The sequence below is a fragment of the Anabrus simplex genome, chromosome 8 (genome assembly GCF_040414725.1).
Source record: "Anabrus simplex isolate iqAnaSimp1 chromosome 8, ASM4041472v1, whole genome shotgun sequence".
NCBI lineage: Eukaryota > Metazoa > Arthropoda > Insecta > Orthoptera > Tettigoniidae > Anabrus > Anabrus simplex.
This window is the reverse complement of record NC_090272.1, coordinates 195,819,826-195,838,480: the sequence shown is the minus strand read 5'-3', so window position 1 is coordinate 195,838,480 and position 18,655 is coordinate 195,819,826. Positions and strand designations below refer to the sequence as shown.

The 18,655-nt window shown below is 39.6% G+C and overlaps 1 protein-coding gene across 1 annotated transcript in view; it reads right to left on the bottom strand.

Annotated features, from left to right (window-relative positions):
• The window catches only part of LanA (laminin subunit alpha), a 389,558-nt gene that overhangs the window by 81,238 nt on the left and 289,665 nt on the right, over positions 1 to 18,655 (bottom strand). The window contains exons 42-44 of the mRNA XM_067152600.2: positions 11,145 to 11,353; positions 3,235 to 3,388; positions 1,700 to 1,883 (exon numbers count right to left, since the gene is read on the bottom strand). Coding sequence (XP_067008701.2) covers positions 1,700 to 1,883; positions 3,235 to 3,388; positions 11,145 to 11,353 — 547 coding nt within the window. The remainder of the gene's footprint in view (positions 1 to 1,699; positions 1,884 to 3,234; positions 3,389 to 11,144; positions 11,354 to 18,655) is intronic.

Genomic DNA, 18,655 nt, shown 5'->3' with positions numbered 1-18,655 from the left:
CATAGTCAACAGGTCGCAACAGAGGTACGAGGATTGGGGCAAAAGTCATGGCAACTATTTTTTTTCTTGTAGATATGTGAACGGATCACAAACGTATATGTGTCGTGTGGAAGTTCTGTAGGCATAGTGTGTATGCAGAATAGATGGCTCTGTGATAAATGGTAGTAGCGCAGCGAGGACTGTGAAATCAGTCAGTTGGTGAGTGTAGTGCGAGATGGAAGTAACCCGTGTTGAAGAGCGCGCTTACATCAAAATAGCCGTTCTCCAAGGGAGAAATGCGATGGAATGTCACAGTAAACTAGTGGAAGCCGTTGGGAATAATGCCCTACCATACCGTACAGTAGCACAGTGGCTAGGAAAGTTCCAACAAGGACATGTGTCAACCAGTGATGAGCAACATTTGGGACGACCTGTCAGTGTGTGGACCGACGTGCAGCTCCTGGATGAAGACAGACGATGGATGCTGCTGGAGTTAGAGAGGGCAAGTGGCATTGAGAAACGCACCGTCCACAGGATATTGCGTAATGAGCTGCAACTGCGCAAAATTGCATCGTGGTGGGTACCGCATGCACTGACGGAAGTTCAAAGGTGGGTGCGCTATGCTCGCTGGCAACAGGACGGTGATCAATTCTTATCACGAATAATTGCCATCGATGAATTCTGGGCCAGGGCATACGAACCAGAACTGAAATGTCAGTCCGCGGAGAGGCGACATTCTGGATCACCAAGGTGGTAAAAGGTCCATCAGAATCCTTCTCCAGTCAAATTGATGGTGATCATCGCGTATGACGTCAGGGGTGTCATTGTTTGCCACTTTGTTCCACATGGCAGAACAGTGACCACACAGTACTACAGGGACTTCCTAGTGCGACAGGTACGACTTGGCATTTGGGAGAAACGTCCGGATCTTGTGGACAGTGCAATAATCCTGCATGACAATGCAAAACCACATAAAGCAGAGTGTGCAGGGCAGCTACTGCGATGTTGGGGATGGGAAGAATTGGAGCACCCACTGTACTCTCCCGACATTTCGCCCTGCGACTTTGATCTTATTCGAAAGATTAAGGAACCACCACATGGTAGGCGGTTTGCAACACGAGAGGACATTGCTAATGCTGTGCGCCAACAGGTGACCCGATTCACACATGGTGCAGCAAATGCTGAAGCAGCTAGTATTCAGCGCCTCCCACATCGTTAGCAGCGTGTGGTGTCAGTAGCAGGGGACTACTTTGAGGGTCTTTAGGCCCAGGTGTGTCATGTCAACTTTATGTGTACTGTATTGTCATTCTTTTGCACCGGGAAGGCCATATTGCCCTGTATACTACCGTAATACATTAGTGTGTTACGATATTTCAGTGCTATTCATTGTCCACACATGTAGTTAACACCTTATCCTTTCGTCTGTATATGTCACATTTTCCAACCGGACTGATATCTTCAAGAAAAAAAATAGTTGCCATGACTTTTGCCCCAACCCTCGTAAAAGAACTAAAAGGTGAGAGAATTCTCAGGACCAGTCAGCAATGTGTAGACAAATACAAACTCCCAGTCACTCAGCTAGAGAAATTTACCAGACACAGCTAAAAGCCCTGACTTGACCAGGAATCAAACCTAGGACACACTGAACCAAGAACCACTATGCTAACCATTCAACCAAGAAGCTCTATATTCTGTTGACAAAACCAATTGGTATACTCACTGTCTGTGTCCTTCGTAGTTTCTGGTAGGTGCCAACTTCATTCCCTAGATAGAAGATAAATCCGTTAGGATCGCTGGTCTTGAAGAACACAGAGGCGTGAAGGGCTGTGCCCAGCTGGGAGAGGCTTTCAGGATTCTTCAGCTGCAGAGTTGTGTTGCTATGGAAAGTCACCCCAACTCTGATCCTGTCAAATGAATATAGAATATTTGTATATACAAATTTTCCAGACCATCATTGTTAACCCAACCAAGAGCACAAATTAATTGAAATAACGATATCAGAACAAAATGGCATCTCAGTGAGACAAATTATTAGGGCACAATACTGATGATAGGACCAAACACCTTGATCATTAGTATCTATGATGAAGGTTATGAGGGAGGATGATATGAAGAAAAGCTCAGCAGCAGAAACAAGGAGAAAGATAAATGTTTAGAGAATGAAGAACTCTTGACTAGTAAAAATACTTTGAAAGAACAGATAATGGATAAGCACAATTACAGGTCATTGAGGGAAGAGGGAGAAACTAGACAAGGACAATCTCCACAATTTCATACACTGCCATCTTCACATAAGGTTCTCTCCTCATCAATCCCATTTCTTCTACAGTGATTTATTATCAGCCTCCGATGAGTTCGCTTGTACTTTACAGCTTTTTTCGATAGAGTGGTCATCAATGTTCACTGAGGTGCTATCTAAAGAGATCTTCTGTCCTGATGTAGGAATTGTTGGATACTTACATTGACCCTTTGGGTTTCTTTTCTCCTCCTGTGTGTGCATGTCCTGTGTTCCTAGTCTTTTACCACCTGTATTCATCTTAACACAAGGGGCGTTCAATATACAATGCAACACATTTTATTTCTTGGCCAATTTTGGTTTTAAGCATACGCATTATGGCAGCATAAGGCCATAGCATTGAACGGAGATTATGTTTAAAAATAGGGTATTGTAGCAAAAGGATTTGGGAATAACAAGGTGTATTTGAATCCTCAGTAAAATCTATCTGCTTTTAGAAAAAACATGTGTTGCATTATATGTTGACTCCCTTCGTATTTTTTCTCTCTTCCCTTTGTCTGTATTTATCCAGCTCTCTTCTCTCCACTTTCGACGTCAAGTGTGAAGATCTGTCCTAATGGCCCTTCAATGAGTCCTGAAGCCTGTGCTCCTGACAGAGCTGGAGACCAGAAACAAGCTTGTTGAGGGCTTAATAGAAACTGAAGAAGAACTGGGATTATGAGGAGAGAGCCATCTATCTGATGTGGAGCGAGTCCTTGTCCTTCTGTGTTTTTATATTTATACTCATCCCTGCTTTTTGCTGCTTGCACTTCTCCCACTCATCTGTCATTGTGTTTATCCTATTATGTTTTCCTCTTCATGGTGCTATATTTCTAACAACATTAAATATGGTTTATATCAGAAATACACAAATATATCTTACAAGCAATACTCTCTCCACAACACATTCACTTTGGGTCATGTAAATGAGTAATAGAACAAAGCACCAAAGCTTCAAGAAGAGAAGCGCATGTAGTTACCTGTCTGCCAACTCCCTTGCCCGAGCTACATGTTTCCGGAGGTCCTCCAGCTGGTTTCTGAACTGGTCTGTTGTAGCCTGCATCAGAACCTGCTTCTCCTTCACATCATCTATCAACTTGTTGATATTGGGAACTACTTGGTCCAGTTTTGTTACTGAAAACAAACATTTGTGATATTCAGTCTGCAAGTATGTGGGTATTAAGTACATCACCTGCTTCAAACTGGCAGTGTGATCTAACCTTTGTGCCCTGTATCATTGATATATTCTCAGTAGTAACTACCTGTATACAATTTTCATTCAGGAGATGGACTGAAAATAAACAGCAAATGAATTTTAAGTGTCTGGCAGGTTTTGATCTTCTTTCGGGATATTAGGTCGTGCTGACATGGATATTTCATCTGGACAAGGGGTACTGCTCAGTACTTGAAACATTGACATCAAGCCATGAAAGCCTGCACCAGTATTTTCAATTACTATCCATTCTTCTCATATACAAAATCCTGAAACCTTATGCTTTATAATTTCTCTAAAAAATGTCCTCAGCCTAATTTTCTTTTTACAAGTTACTTTTCATCGCACCAACACAGATATGTCTTATGGTGACGATGGGACAGGAAAGGGCTAGGAATGGGAAGGAAGTGGCTGTGGCCTTAAGGTACAACCCCAGCATTTGCCTGGTGTGAAAATGGGAAACCATGGAAAACTATATTCAGGGCTGCCGACAGTGGGGTTCGAACCCACTCTCTCCTGAATACTGGATACTGCCCGCACTTAAGCGACTGCAGCTACCGAGCTCATTCAGCATAAAATCAAAAGACCATCGTATCTACTGTTCCTTGACTATGAGATCATCAATCCAAACAAGTAAAAGAGCGAACACTTTCTATAAAAAGAACATGCCAATAAACTACACTTTCTTATCAGGAGTAAATAAAGAGTCCAAACTGTTAGCACAGTTGACAAGCAAAGGGTTAACATAAACTTATTCCTTACTGAGTGTTTCTCAACTGAATGGAAAAACTTCAGTATCAAAATTCAGACCAAGAACATGTTTTCTCATAGCTGAAAAAAAAAAAAAACAAAAAAAAAAAAAAACCGTTTGCAGTTTTTGAAACTTGAACATTGGTACTTCAACTTCCCAAAAATATTTCTCATTGTGACTATATAAAATAACATTCTTTCCAGCTGCCTCACTGACAGATGTCAAAATCTTACTTTCCTCAGCCAAGAGAAGACATTTTTTCTACATTTTGGTAACTGTCCGTTTTACAGTTGGCAGTCCTGTTTAATTACATGTGGCAGCTCCTAGCAGAAGATTTCAGGAATTAAAAGTGAACGAATCTTGTAAATAATCTATTGTAAATGTCAATGCAATTAAAGCAAATCCCAGAGAGCTGGAGGTAGTACCTTTGTCAAACAACTCTGATGTGGAACTAGAAGAGATATACAATATATATGATGATGTTTGGAAAATGATGAAGGAATCGGATAGTTCCAAAAAAAGGCTTTCACGGCCGCAGATCTAAATACCACAGCAACAGAACCATTGCTGAAATATTTAGATCTATTGCCACAAAACTTTTAGCATCAGAAAGACAGCCATTACAAATTTCTTGTTCCACTCTCTTACTGTTTTATTCATTTGAAGATCTGTGTGGTACTTCACATGAAAATGCATGCTGAACCATTACAACAGGCTCACTTTTACCAAACTGCAACATAAAAAACACTTCCTGTTCTCTTGGAAATGCCATGTTGGCACTATGTTGACTCCTAACAGGAAAATGCACAGCTACATCATCGCACACAATATATACATTTTTGCCATTTGTTGACATATGGTACTTTCTTCGTATCAATGTGAGTATACAAAATAACATTCTTGCCAGCTGCCTCACTGACAAATGTCAAAATCTCGCTTTCCTCAGCCAAGAGAAAAGGTTTTTTTCTACATTTTGGTAACTGTCTGTTTTACGGTTGGCAGTCCTACTTAATTACATGTGGCAGCTCCTAGCGGAAGATTTTAGGAATCAAACGTGAATGAATCTTGAATCTTGTAAATAATCTATTGTAAATGTCCTATGATGTAAAGTACTTTTAGTGACATGATTGATCATTCAGTGTATCACAGATGTACAGGGTAAGTTATAAGTAGAGATGGGAATTTGCCTATTTGCCTATTTTATTCCTGTTTTTCAATGTTGATATAGTGTTTCTAATTTCCTCTGTTGTAAATCTTCTGATGTCATCGTACTGTCTTGCTTTTTCATGAGCTTCGTTGACACTTTGTTGGTTTAGGATGTTTGTGAAGTGAGCCTCCCAGATTGGCATCTCTATTTTCCCCATTGTCTGTGACTGTCGTGGCTTTAGAGCAATGTAGGGGTTTTCTTTTGCTTCTTCCACCATTCTTCTAGCCTCGAGTTCTGTGAAATCGTCTCGTTTCTTCTTTAGAAGGTTTTTATATTCTTTTCTGAGTCTGCTATATGTGATCAGGTCGTCCTGATTTTGAGTGCGTTTGGCCACGTGAAGGGCTGATATGACTCTCTTTCTCTCTGTATAGCATTGTTGATCGAACCATTTCTTTGCCTTTCTCTCGTTTATTGTGGAGGTTGCGGCTTTGATTATGTCTTCTAGCGCTGTTGCAGCAGCATCTAGGTCCTTTTCCTGAATCTTGTTTTCAAAGATGGTAAGTTTGTCTCCATTTTCGCGTATTTTATTCACGTCTATCTTTCTGGAGGTTCTTTTCGTATGGTTTGTTTCCTGTCGTGTGCCTGTAGACTCTTTCAATTTGAAAGTAGTTGTCACTGGACAATGTTTCTTTATTGGTGTCACCGCGTCGGAATATAACACCTTATGGTCCGTTACTTCTAGATCGTTGCCTCGGAAGTTTTAATCCCAGCAATCACGAACATGATGAACTTATGTCTGTATAAAGGACAAATCCCGGTGAGCTGGAAAACCTCGAAAATTAGAATGATATACAAGGGAAAAGGAGAACCACTTGACCCAAACTCGTACCGGGGTATCGCGCTAGAGAACAACTTTCTCAAAATTCTGACGAATCTTGTGAAGATAAGACTAACAGAGGAAATCGACAACAAGATCCCAGAGGAACAATTTGGATTCAGGAAAAACCGAAGCACCCTACATGCAGTCAAAAACCTCATAGACGACATCGAGGAGGATATAAGATTCCCAAAAGGAAAATTCCACGCAGTATTTGTCGATTTTACAAAAGCGTTCGACAATCTCAACAGGACCTTAACATGCGCCAAACTAGAACAGATGGTGGAACAAAACAAGGAACTAAGCGTCTTGATACACAACATCCTGAGTAAAAACACCATCATAATTTCAGACAACGTAACAACCTCGCAAGAAATTATACAGACAAATGGAGTGTTACAAGGAGACCCCCTTAGTCCCCTTCTGTTCAACGTAGCCACACATGACGTGGTCCAAGCAATAAGAACTTCCGCTCCGTCCCTAAAAAAATTTATATATACGCAGACGACATGGTGATGGGTTCTCACGATACTAACGAACTCCAGAAAGGAATAAATGCTCTAGGAACATGGGCTGAATACAACGGACTGCAAATAAACGCAGAAAAGACAGTACACATGGTCTTCAGGAAAGGAGGACGCCTATCTGCAAGGGACAAAATTTACCTCAAACATGAACCTCTACAAACTACGAACAGCTTCAAATATCTGGGCATAACGGTCCAGACAACAGCACACTCATTCAGAATTCACACAACACAACGAGCAGCTGCCGCAACCAAAGCCATCTACGACATCATCCCATTAAGAAAACTTTCCCTGGAAACAGCTATAGCCCTCTTTGAAGCCAAAATCGTTCCTATTCTAACATACGGAATAGAGATAACATGGGAAAAGTTAAGCTATAAAGACCTAATACGAATGGAAAAAGTGAAAGCCAGATTCTTGAAAGCAGCCCTCGGAATTTCAAAGTACACCAAGTCAAGACTAGCATACGAACTCGCGAGAGAAGCATTTCTAATAGAGGACCTGAGATGGAAATTCAATCTGCCCTGTACAGAGAACTGGAAGAAACTGCGGTTAGAGAGGGAGAAGAAAAAGAAGGAGATATGGCCAGAGTTCTACTCTTCAGAGGCCATGATGAACAGAGCATGGACCGGCACAAACCAGGAGCTGAGACATTTTGTAAATTCCATGGCAGTCCATGGCTACCATCACAAAATCTGTAGGTCGAAGACATACCACGAGCCGGACTCGATGTGCATATGTGAACTCTGTGATGAACATTGTGACCGATATCACGTACTGTCGTGTAAAAATCGTGTGAAATCAATCATAGACGTCTGTATTGATTAATGTATCCTAATACTGCACAACTTGTGCGCAATAAAGTTTATATATATATTTTATTCCTGTGTTCAGAAACGTAGGCTTTTGAGATATAAATCCGTTTCAGGGTCTTTTTATCTATATTTCATTGGTTTTAATATGCCTATAAATGCCTATTTCTGGGGTTTGTGCCTGTTTGGAGTATAAATACCTATTTGATGCCTTTGGACTGTATTTTAAAAAAGACTATTTTCTTCCATTGCATTATAGTCTATTGTAGCTAGTGTGCTCGACTGAATAATCTTTTTTTCTCAATATCTGTTTACCCCATGAACAAAAATGGGAATTCTCAGAAGTCACCAGAAATAGTTCTAGGGTAGTTTCCATCAGGAGAAACAAGGAACAATTTGACCTCGAAGCCTTTCAACCCCTCCAACCTCCTAAGACATATGCGAGAACCAGTCAACATCAAACTATGTTGCATAATCTATGTTGCCCTGTACCTACCTTTCGATGCGAACTGTTGTACGCGTACGCTTTATGTTCAGAACGTGTTATGATTTATTGTAAAGTGGAAGAAGAAAAAGAAGTGTGTTTGTAGCATTGCCCAAAGAAAAATCGTGTTCACAAATCTAAGATTTATAGTGACTCCATTTTCATTCTTCTTCTTCTCCTTCTTCTTCTTCTTCTTCTTCTTCTTCTTCTTCTTCTTCTTCTTCTTCTTCTTCTTCTTCTTCTTCTTCTTCTTCTTCTTCTTCTTCTTCTTCCCTAATCTGGACACCTATGGAGTGCATTGAACCTAAGGCTTTCTATTCTTCTTCTTTTTCATCTTCTTCCAAAACCTCTTCATCCTTCCACTTCTAATCTTCCTTTCTTTCTCAGATATGACCAATTTGGGTCTACATTTTGGTGGTTTCTCCTGGAATGTTTTGATGCTGTACACCCGGCTTCTAAATTATTTTCTGTTGTGAATCATATCCATTGTAAGTCCACTTTCTATTGCATCTCTTTTTACCTCTTCTACCCACTTCGTCAAAGCTTTCAATCCAGTGATGTACTTGAATATTTTCTTAGTTAGCCATTTCTTGTCCATTCTTTCTAGATGTCCATAGCATTTTAGCCTTCGCTTTCACATGGTGACAGTGATTTTTTCAGTGTATTTGTAGAGATCATCATTTTTTCTATTCCTCCACTCCCCATCAGCATTTTTCTATGGTCCTAAAATTTTCCTTAAGATTCTCCTCTGCTATTTTTCGAGATCTTGAAGCTCATTACATGTAATAAATATCATTCATTTCATTACTACATGTTATTTAGACGCTTATTTTTATTTAAGGTTAAGACTATGGCTGATGATGCCTTCAGGGAAGGCGAAACATGTACCACTATTAGCTAACAAATTTATGTAAATCATCCAAGACGATTTTGTATTGATTAGGTGGTCTAATAAATAACTTAATGTTATTATTTCAATCTTGAAGCTCACCGTTTTTATGCATTATCAGGCTCTCTGAAGCTTAGAGACTCTGTGGCTTTAACACTGTGTGTAGTGTCTAAGTTTTGCTTTCATTCTTCTATATAAGTAAGAATACTACTAGGGCCAGCCTGGTGGGTCCTTGGCAACCATAAAGGACGGATCCCTCCTCTATGCTACTCCGATATCATTTCACATCTTTTTATTACATTTTTCACCCGGTGAACTTGACACGATACTGCCAGATATAACTGAAAATCCTTGAGGACATATTTCCATGTAAATTACTAATTCCCTTGTTCCTTTTGTATTTCTGGAAACATCATCTCTAAGAGTCTTTTTTTATGAAACAAATGCACGATATATACTAAGCATTATTGTCAATTAGCCCAGCTGTAGAAATTTAAGATATAGGGGCAATGTAATTTATGCCAATTTTATTATTTTTCAGATCAAATGTGAGAAAAATACCACATTGATCAACTTAGAAATACTGCGATGCATCTGATACGAGTACAGAAATCTGTATCAATGCAGCCTTTTTACCAGTCCACTTTGGGCAGCGACCAACAACCATTTTCTTCAGACCTATGCACTGCAATGTTGGGAGCTAATATGCCCCTGCATAAAACGGAGCATCTTCAAATTTCAACAAGCTGCCGGGAGCAATTACCATGTTGGAGAAGAGTGGCATGCCCCTGGTGGAGTCATTTAGGATTGTGGAAGAAGTCAGGGGAAGTTTGGTCCGAACATCTGGGAAGGCAGCTGCTGTCAGCGAAGTTTTGTCTAATCACTTCATGTGATGATAGATCTATCTTTCAGTACAAAAACATTATGCATGAGTGAACAAGATTGTTACTGGAAAACATTGAAATGTTGCTTGTAAATTCCTTTTATAATAATTGATTGTGTTATTAAATTATAAGTATTTTTTTTCATGCCTGTTTTGTTGCCTATTTTACCTGTTAGTGCCTATTTAAATGCCCATTTTGGCCAATTTAAGAGCCTATATGCCTGCCTATTTTAACTGTTTTTAGTGCCTATAATTCTCGTCTCTAGTTTTGCAGTTTTGCAGTTCAACAGAACAAAAACCAACTGTGCAGTAGGGAGTGAAACTGTGTAAACAGACAGAGGAAATGTACAATTTTAACTTTACCTCACAAATGCTTGATATGTGCACTGCTGACGACTGAACTGACATCAATCCTATAGTCTCTGAGTTCCTACCACATATATTGTACAAAGATACCAAAGTATGAGGTCAATAGTAGCCACTACTTCCATGATTCTTTGCCAAAAGCACTGGTAAATCCTGCAGCAAAGGGAGGACAAGACATGATCTTTAACAAAATCCCTCAGGAAGAAATTCCATAGTCAGATCAAGTGACTTCAGGGGCCTCGACGTGGGAGTTTGAAGAGCATCAGTTTCAGCTATTAGAAAGAGTATTGATTGTGTAACCTTTTATCTTGGGGACAGAGTGTCAGCATTAGCTCTAGCCAGTATGGTTTTAAGGCTTGAACAATATGCTGATTTAGGATTTCTGAGAACACTTGAAGAAACAGTTACTCATATGATCCACAATCTCAGGCCATGGAACCGCATACCTGTCTTTTAACATCAGAAAGACAGACATTACAAATTTCTTGTTCCACTCTCTTATTGTCTTATTCATTTGAAGATCTGTATGATACTTCACATGAAACCATTACAACAGACTCACTTTTACCAAAATTCAACATAAAAAAACACTTTCTGTTCTCTTGGAAATGCCATCTTGGCACTATGTTGATTCCTAATAGGAAAATACACAAGTACATCATGGCACCTAATACATACATTTTTGCCATTTGTTGACATACGGTATGGTATTTCCTTCTTATCAATGTGTTTCGGTTACCGCCCTACCAATTTCTGAATTCACAGAGGGGCTTATGATCTATCCTGTAATTATATAGGTGTAACTTCTGCATCAGTATTTACAAAGGGCTTTAAATTAAAAATATTTATATAGTTTGTATATTTTAAGAGGTGATCTTGTTGCTGGTGTGCATTATTATTTTTCTTTTTCAGTCTTTAATGACAGACTCAAAGAAACCTACCTTGCTGGAGAGCTTGTGCAATTATGTTCTTCGAGTCTTCATGAACTCGAGGTAGTTCCTTTGATTCCTTCACATCCTCTGGTAGTTTGTCTACAATCTCAACAATACGATTCGATGCATCTTGAGCAGTAATGTTGGCTGTTTCTGCATTCTGGACGGCTCTTGCCCTCCCAGAGTCATATGTGCTTGTAGGAATATTCCTTAGAGCTCTGAAAACAGGGGAAGATGTTCAAAATTCATTCAAAGCAAGTGAGTCCATATTATTAGAAAACACTAAATGATGTTGCCATTGATGCTTTCACGGCCTGTACTTATAGACATGATATAGGCTTTTGGGCTTATGCTGTGTCACGAAAATAAGGTGAAATTCGAGCTGAGATTTTCTTCTGATGACGCCGAGTATAGTTAGTTCTCTGTGAAACGTAAAGAATTTCACCTTATTTTCTTGACACAGCATAAGCCCAAAAGCCTATATCATGTCTATAACACTAAATTAGATAATCAAATCTCATAAGATTATGCAGATTCTAAATCAAAGGATATTTCCTATGTTGAGGTTTCTAACTGGGACTCGTTAGCAACAAGGTAAGCAAGTCATAGAGTTATCACATCCTTAAATTTGCACTGAAAACTCTGAATATGAAAATGTCAAATGGATTATTTTAAAATGTTAATTGAGATGGAGAACCCTGAATGTATTTTATCAGTAATATACTGACAGAAAACCAAGGGAAACAACTGCATTATTATTCCCAAGTTTGCAGTTGTCACAGCAAGAAAAATCATTTACTGGTCACAAAGTACAGAATACCACATTCACCAGGAGGAGAAAGAGCAAGGCTTCTCAGGTCATCATCCAATGAAATCCTCTTGGTCCTCAAGAAGTGGTACATGAAAACAGGAACGTTTTAGGAAGCAAGGAGAACCAAAAATGTCAAGAACATAATGACTAAATGGGAAATGGATATCCTGAGACTTTGTGAAATCAGGTGGTAAGGTGGTGAAGATTTTTGCAGTGGTGTTTTTTGGAGCTGGTGGGAGTACCTTTGTCAAACAACTCTGATGTGGAAGTAGAAGCGATACACAATATATATGATGATGTTTGGAAAATGATGAAGGAAAAGATAGTTCAAAAAAAAAAAAAGGCTTTCACGGCTGCAGATCTAAATACCACAGCAACAGAAACATTGCTGTAATATTTAGATCTATGAACATTAAAATAAGAATAATAGTTAACACCACCTTTCCAATACTCATCTTTCCTTTTATTTAGGAAATAAACATTACAACAGGCGTTGTAAGATGGAACATGTTTCGCTTAACTGTCGTAAGCATCATCAGCAGAAATAAATCTTAGCCTAAAGATAGGTCAGGGCCCCGAACCTAGTGTCCCTAAAAGTATATGGTACCCTCATAATCAACATTTACATTTAGAAAATCAAATAGGCTTAAAACTAGTGTGATAAAAACATAGAATGTTACAAAATGGCTAAGAGAAAAACACACAATCGTGTTGAACCAGAGGATGAAATCAGAAGTACAATACAGAGCTGGCAGTGTAATAATCAAACTCAATGAAACTAAAGGGCCCATCTACAATGTTACACATGGCGTCCCACAAGGGTCAGTGCTTGGACCATTACTGTTTCTGTTTCTAATACTCCAATATTCCAATATCTGTTGAGAGACCAGACTAGGAATGGTTCATCGAAAGGGGGCGATCATCAGGAAGATGGATACTGACATTCTGCCTTTCGGAAGTTGCAAGGGCAGCAGTCTAGATGATTGACTGATATGGCCTTGTAATAATACTCAACATTTCTTAGCTGTGTTGATACTGCTACACGGCCGAAAGCAACGGGAAACTACAGCCGTAACTAACTCCCGAGGACATGCAGCTCTTTCTGTATGAATGATGTACTGATGATGGCTTCCTCCCAGGTAAAATATTCCGGAGGTAAACTAGTCCCCCATTCGGATCTCCAGGTGGGGACTACATGAGAGGGGGCGATCATCAGGAAGATGGATACTGACATTCTGCGAGTCGGAGCGTGGAATGTTAGAAGTTTGAATCGTTGTGGTAGATTAGAGAATCTGAAAAGGGAGATGGATAGACTAAAGTTAGATGTAGTTGGTATAAGTGAAGTACGTTGGCAGGAAGAACAGGATTTTTGGTCAGGCGACTACCGAATTATCAACACAAAATCAAACAGGGGAAATGCAGGAGTTGGTTTAATAATGAATTAGAAAATAGGGCAGCAGGTAAGCTACTACGACCAGCATAGTGAAAGAATTATTGTCGTCAAGGTAGACACCAAATCAATGCCCACCACAATAGTGCAGGTCTATATGCCTACTAGTTCAGCGGATGATGAGGAAGTCGAAAGAATATATGAGGAGATAGAAGATTTAATACAATATGTAAAAGGTTACGAGAATCTAATTGTGATGGGAGACTGGAATGCAGTGGTAGGCCAAGGAAGAGAAGGTAATACAGTAGGAGAATTCGGATTGGGACAACGGAACGAAAAAGGAAGTCGGCTGGTTGAATTCTGCACTGATCATAATTTAGTCCTTGCCAATACTTGGTTCAAACACCACAAACGACGGCTGTATACGTGGACGAGACCTGGAGACACTGGAAGGTATCAAATAGACTTCATTATGATTAGGCAGAGATTCAGAAACCAGGTGTTGGATTGCAAAACTTTCCCAGGAGCAGACATGGACTCTGAATACAACTTGCTGGTCACGAAATGTCATCTGAAGCTGAAGAAATTGAAGAAAGGAAAGGATGCAAAAAGATGGGATCTAGCCAAGTTGAAAGAAAAGAGTGTGAGGGATTGTTTCAAGGAACATGTTGCACAAGGACTAAATAAAAAGGCTGAAGGGAACACAATAGAGGAAGAGTGGATAGTCATGAAAAATGAAGTCAGCAGGGCCGCTGAAGAAATGTTAGGAAGGAAGAAAAGATCAACTAAGAATCAATGGATAACTCAGGAGATACTAGACCTGATTGATGAACGACAAAACTACAAGAATGCTAGAAATGAGGTGGGCAGAAAAGAATACAGGCGATTGAAGAATCAAGTGGATAGAAAGTGCAAGGTAGCTAAGGAAGAATGGCTGAAGGAAAAGTGCAAGGATATTGAAGGTTGTATGGTTCTAGGAAAGGTTGATGCTGCATACAGCATAATCAAGGAAACCTTTGGAGAAAGGAAATCTAGGTGTATGAATATTAAGAGCTCAGATGGAAAGCCACTTCTAGGGAAAGAAGACAAAGCAGAAAGATGGCAGGACAAATCCAACAGTTGTATCAAGGTAAAGAAGTAGATAATTTGGTTCTGGAACAAGAAGAGGCTGTTGATGCTGATGAAATGGGAGACCCAATTTTGAGGTCAGATTTTGACAGAGCTGTGAGCGACCTAAATAGGAACAAGGCACCTGGAATGGATGACATTCCCTCTGAATTACTGACTGCCTTAGGAGAAACCAGCATGGCAAGGTTATTCCATTTATTGTGTAAGATGTACGAGACAGGAGAAGTCCCAACCGATTTTTGTCAGAATGTTGTTATACCTATTCCCAAGAAAGCCGGTGCTGACAGGTGTGAAAACTACCGCACCATTAGTTTAGTATCTCATGCCTGCAAAATTTTAACACGTATTATTTACAGAATAATGGAAAAACACGTGAAGCAATCCTGACTTTACGTCTGATCTTAGAGGATCGAATCAAGAAGGACAAGCCCACGTACATGGCATTCGTAGATCTAGAAAAGGCATTCGATAATGTTGATTGGACCAAGCTATTTAAGATTCTGAAGGTGATTGGGATCAGATACCGAGAACGAAGAATTATCTACAATCTGCATAAAAATCAGTCTGCAGTAATAAGAATCGAGGGCTTTGAAAAAGAAGCAGCAATCCAGAAAGGAGTGAGGCAAGGCTGCAGTTTGTCCCCTCTCCTTTTCAATGTTTACATAGAACAGGCAGTAAAGGAAATCAAAGAAGAATTTGGAAAGGGAATCACAATCCAAGGAGAGGAAATCAAAACCTTGAGATCTGCCGATGATATTTTATCTGAGACTGCAGAAGATCTGAAGAAGTTGCTAAATAGTATGGATGGAGTATTGGGGTAGGAGTACAAGATGAAGATAAATAAGTCCAAAACAAAAGTAATGGAATACAGTCGTACGATGTCAGGTGATGCAGGAAATATTAGATTAGGAAATGCAGTCTTAAAGGAAGTAGATGAATATTGTTACTTGGGTAGTAAAATAACTAACGATGGCAGAAGTAAGGAGGACATAAAATGCAGACTAGCACAAGCAAGGAAGCTTTCTTAAGAAAAGAAATTTGCTCACTTCAAACATTGATATGTTGTTTTTGAAGACTTTCGTGTGGAGCGTGGCATTGTATGGAAGTGAACCATGGACGATAACTAGCTCAGAAAGAAAGAGAATAGAAGGTTTAGAAATATGGTGTTACAGAAGAATGCTGAAGGTGAGATGGATAGATTGGATCACGAATGAGAAAATACTGAATCGAATTGGCGAGAAGAGATCGATTTGGCTGAACTTGACGAGCAGAAGAGATAGAATGATAGGACACATCTTAAGACACCCAGGACTTGTTCAGTTGGTTTTTGAAGGAAGTGTAGGTGGTAAGAACGGTAGGGGTAGACCAAGGTATGAATATGACAGGCAGATTAGAGCAGATGTAGGATGCAATAGTTACGTAGAAATGAAACGGTTAGCACAGGATAGGGTGGCATGGAGAGCTGCATCAAACCAGTATATGGACTGATGACTCAAACAACAACAACAACAACAATCTGATGTCCAATACAGACTACAATGAGATTTATTACATGTAATATTTAGATCCATCGCCACAAAATCCTTTTTTTATTTATTGTACCTCAATGGAGAATACGCTTCTTTTGAAAACTGAGAATTCACTTCTCCTTTAGCAGGTTAACAATCCCTATTTGCTAACACAGCAGGACTGCACAGTCAATCTGCCACTACTGAGCTGAGCAGTATTGGAGGTGCTAGCTAATCCAACTGACTAGCCCAAATGGCACGTCTGGGCAAAAACTCTGCAAACTCACACAGCTTGACCACTAAGATGATGATGATGATGATGTTGTTGTCGTTGTCGTTGTCGTTGTCGTTGTCGTTGTTGTTGTTGTTGTTGTAGGAGATTTTTAATGCCATAGATGGATCACAAATGGACAGGAAAATACTTGGGAAGTTTGGTCGAGGTATTAGAAACAAGCAAGGAGAAAGGCTGTTAGACTTTTGCGATCAGTACAATATGAAAACCAGCCGCACCTTGTTTGAAGTCCCACTATGTAGAAAATATCCCTGAAAACCCCCAAGTGATGTAGCATGGTATCAAAATAATTTCATCCTTGTAATGAGAAGATACCATAATCAAATTCAACTGAGTCACAGCTACCCAGGAACAGAAAAAGATAGTGATCACATTCTGGTCATGGCCAAGTGCAGTAGTCAGCTTATGAAGAACAAACATAGTTAACAATAAAAATTGGGATTTGAAAAAGTAATGAGATGACCAAAATAACAAGATCTACGTGAATAAAACCAATGAACTAGCATGCATGAAACAAAGAGGGTGAGGCTGGGACAGTATGAGAACTGTAAGCAAAGCAATATCGGTGTCAAATTGTTGAGGATTGCAATAAGGTAGCTTCTTAGAAGAAGCAACAACTTTTTACAATTTTGCTTTAGGTCGCACCGACACAGATGAGTCTTATGGTAACGATGACATAGGAAAGAGCTAGGAGTGGGAAGGATGCGGCCGTGGCCTTAATGAAGGTATAGTCCAGTCTTTACCTAATGTGAAAATGAGAAACCACGTAAAACCATTTTTAGGGCTGCCAACAGGGGGGTTTGAACCCACTATCTCCCAAATCCAGGCTCACAGCTGCGTGACCCTAACCACACAACCAACTCGCTTGGTGTTAGAAGAAGCTGGAAACATATACAATGGAGCAGATGTCTACAATGATCTGGAAGTGGAAACTGCAGGCCTATATAAAGAGCAGAGCTGTGGGAGCAAGTGTCAGTACTGAGTCAGTGTGTCCATAAGATCTGGCAATGTGGCAATAGTGATTGCAGTGTTCTTGATTATAGGAAATGCTGCAGGCTATGAACTGAACTGTTCTGGAACAAGGCTGTGCTGCGGGAAGACCCGTTGGACAGAAGAATTTTTATGTGTCAAGAAAGCTACGTGTACTATTACACCCGTGGGTAAGAACAGTTTCAAGTGGAAAACTTAAATGCCAGTGTACTTGTAAATAACTGTAAAGAGTAGTTTAAATTTAGTCAGTAGCAAAATAAGCTACCTCTCCATGTAGAGATTTTAGTTTTAAGGATCCTGAAAAACTTTCATATTGCTAAGTAAAAAGCAGTGAAACTGTTTTTATTCTTTGATATTCTAAGCCACTACACACTCCCTCCCCAGGTACAACATTAAGAAATTGGCAAGGAAAAGTCATGCAACTACCAGATCTTGTAGTTCTGGTTATATGATTTGGGCCTTGGTCCAAAAAATTAGGGAAAGGCCCAGAGTTTTACCTAATCTTAGCAAGGGGTGGTGGTGGCAATGTGGAGGTGGTGGCAATGGTGGTGTTAACGGTGTGGTTTTGAAATCCTTCAAGATGAATGCTGGCTTCAGTTGGTCTACAGAAATTGTCTGTTTGCTTGAAGATGTTTCATCCTCGAAGTATCTGACAGCCCATAAAGGAACTCGATAGGGTCCATTATAGAAAGGTTGCAGTGGTCATTAGATTGCATCATGCTGAATGAAAATATCTTTACATTTCATCAATTCGGAGTGAATGAAACAAGTCTTTGCAGAACAGCATCTTCTTGAATGAGTTGAAGTATTTTCACCTATTCCTGTAATTTGTAGAGCAAGGCTGGAATATATTGCATGCTTGAAGAAATATTAAAGAAATTTTCAGGAAGTTTGACTGTTTGCTGTTTTGTGGTTGGGAATAATGTAAGATTGCTATCCCAAAAAAATCAAGGGAAGTTTTGATACCCAGTTTAGGTTTCAGAGATTACTTCAGTTGCCGATGGCATCATTCAATTATTCCATTTGCTGCTGAATGGTATGTTGCAGTTTTAATATGGCAAGTGCTAAGAGATTCTGTGAGATGTCTGAAAAAGCTCACAATCAAATGTTTGTCCTTGGTCTGTTGTGACAGCCTGTGGAATTTCAAATGAGCAATCCATGTAAACAGGATTGTAAGCTGCAATAGTTTCTGCAGTAATACCCTTGTGGCCACTATAATAAATGATCAGTTATGGTGACTAAACATGAAAATCCTTGGTATGGAGAAAGTGGTCCAACAACTGATATTTATGTAGCTTAATCATTCTGTGACTGGTTTGTACTGGTCTACTGGGCTGTTTGCGTGTTCCCAAATTTTTGCTCACTGACAAGAAATATACGATAAAGCCTATATCTTGACAT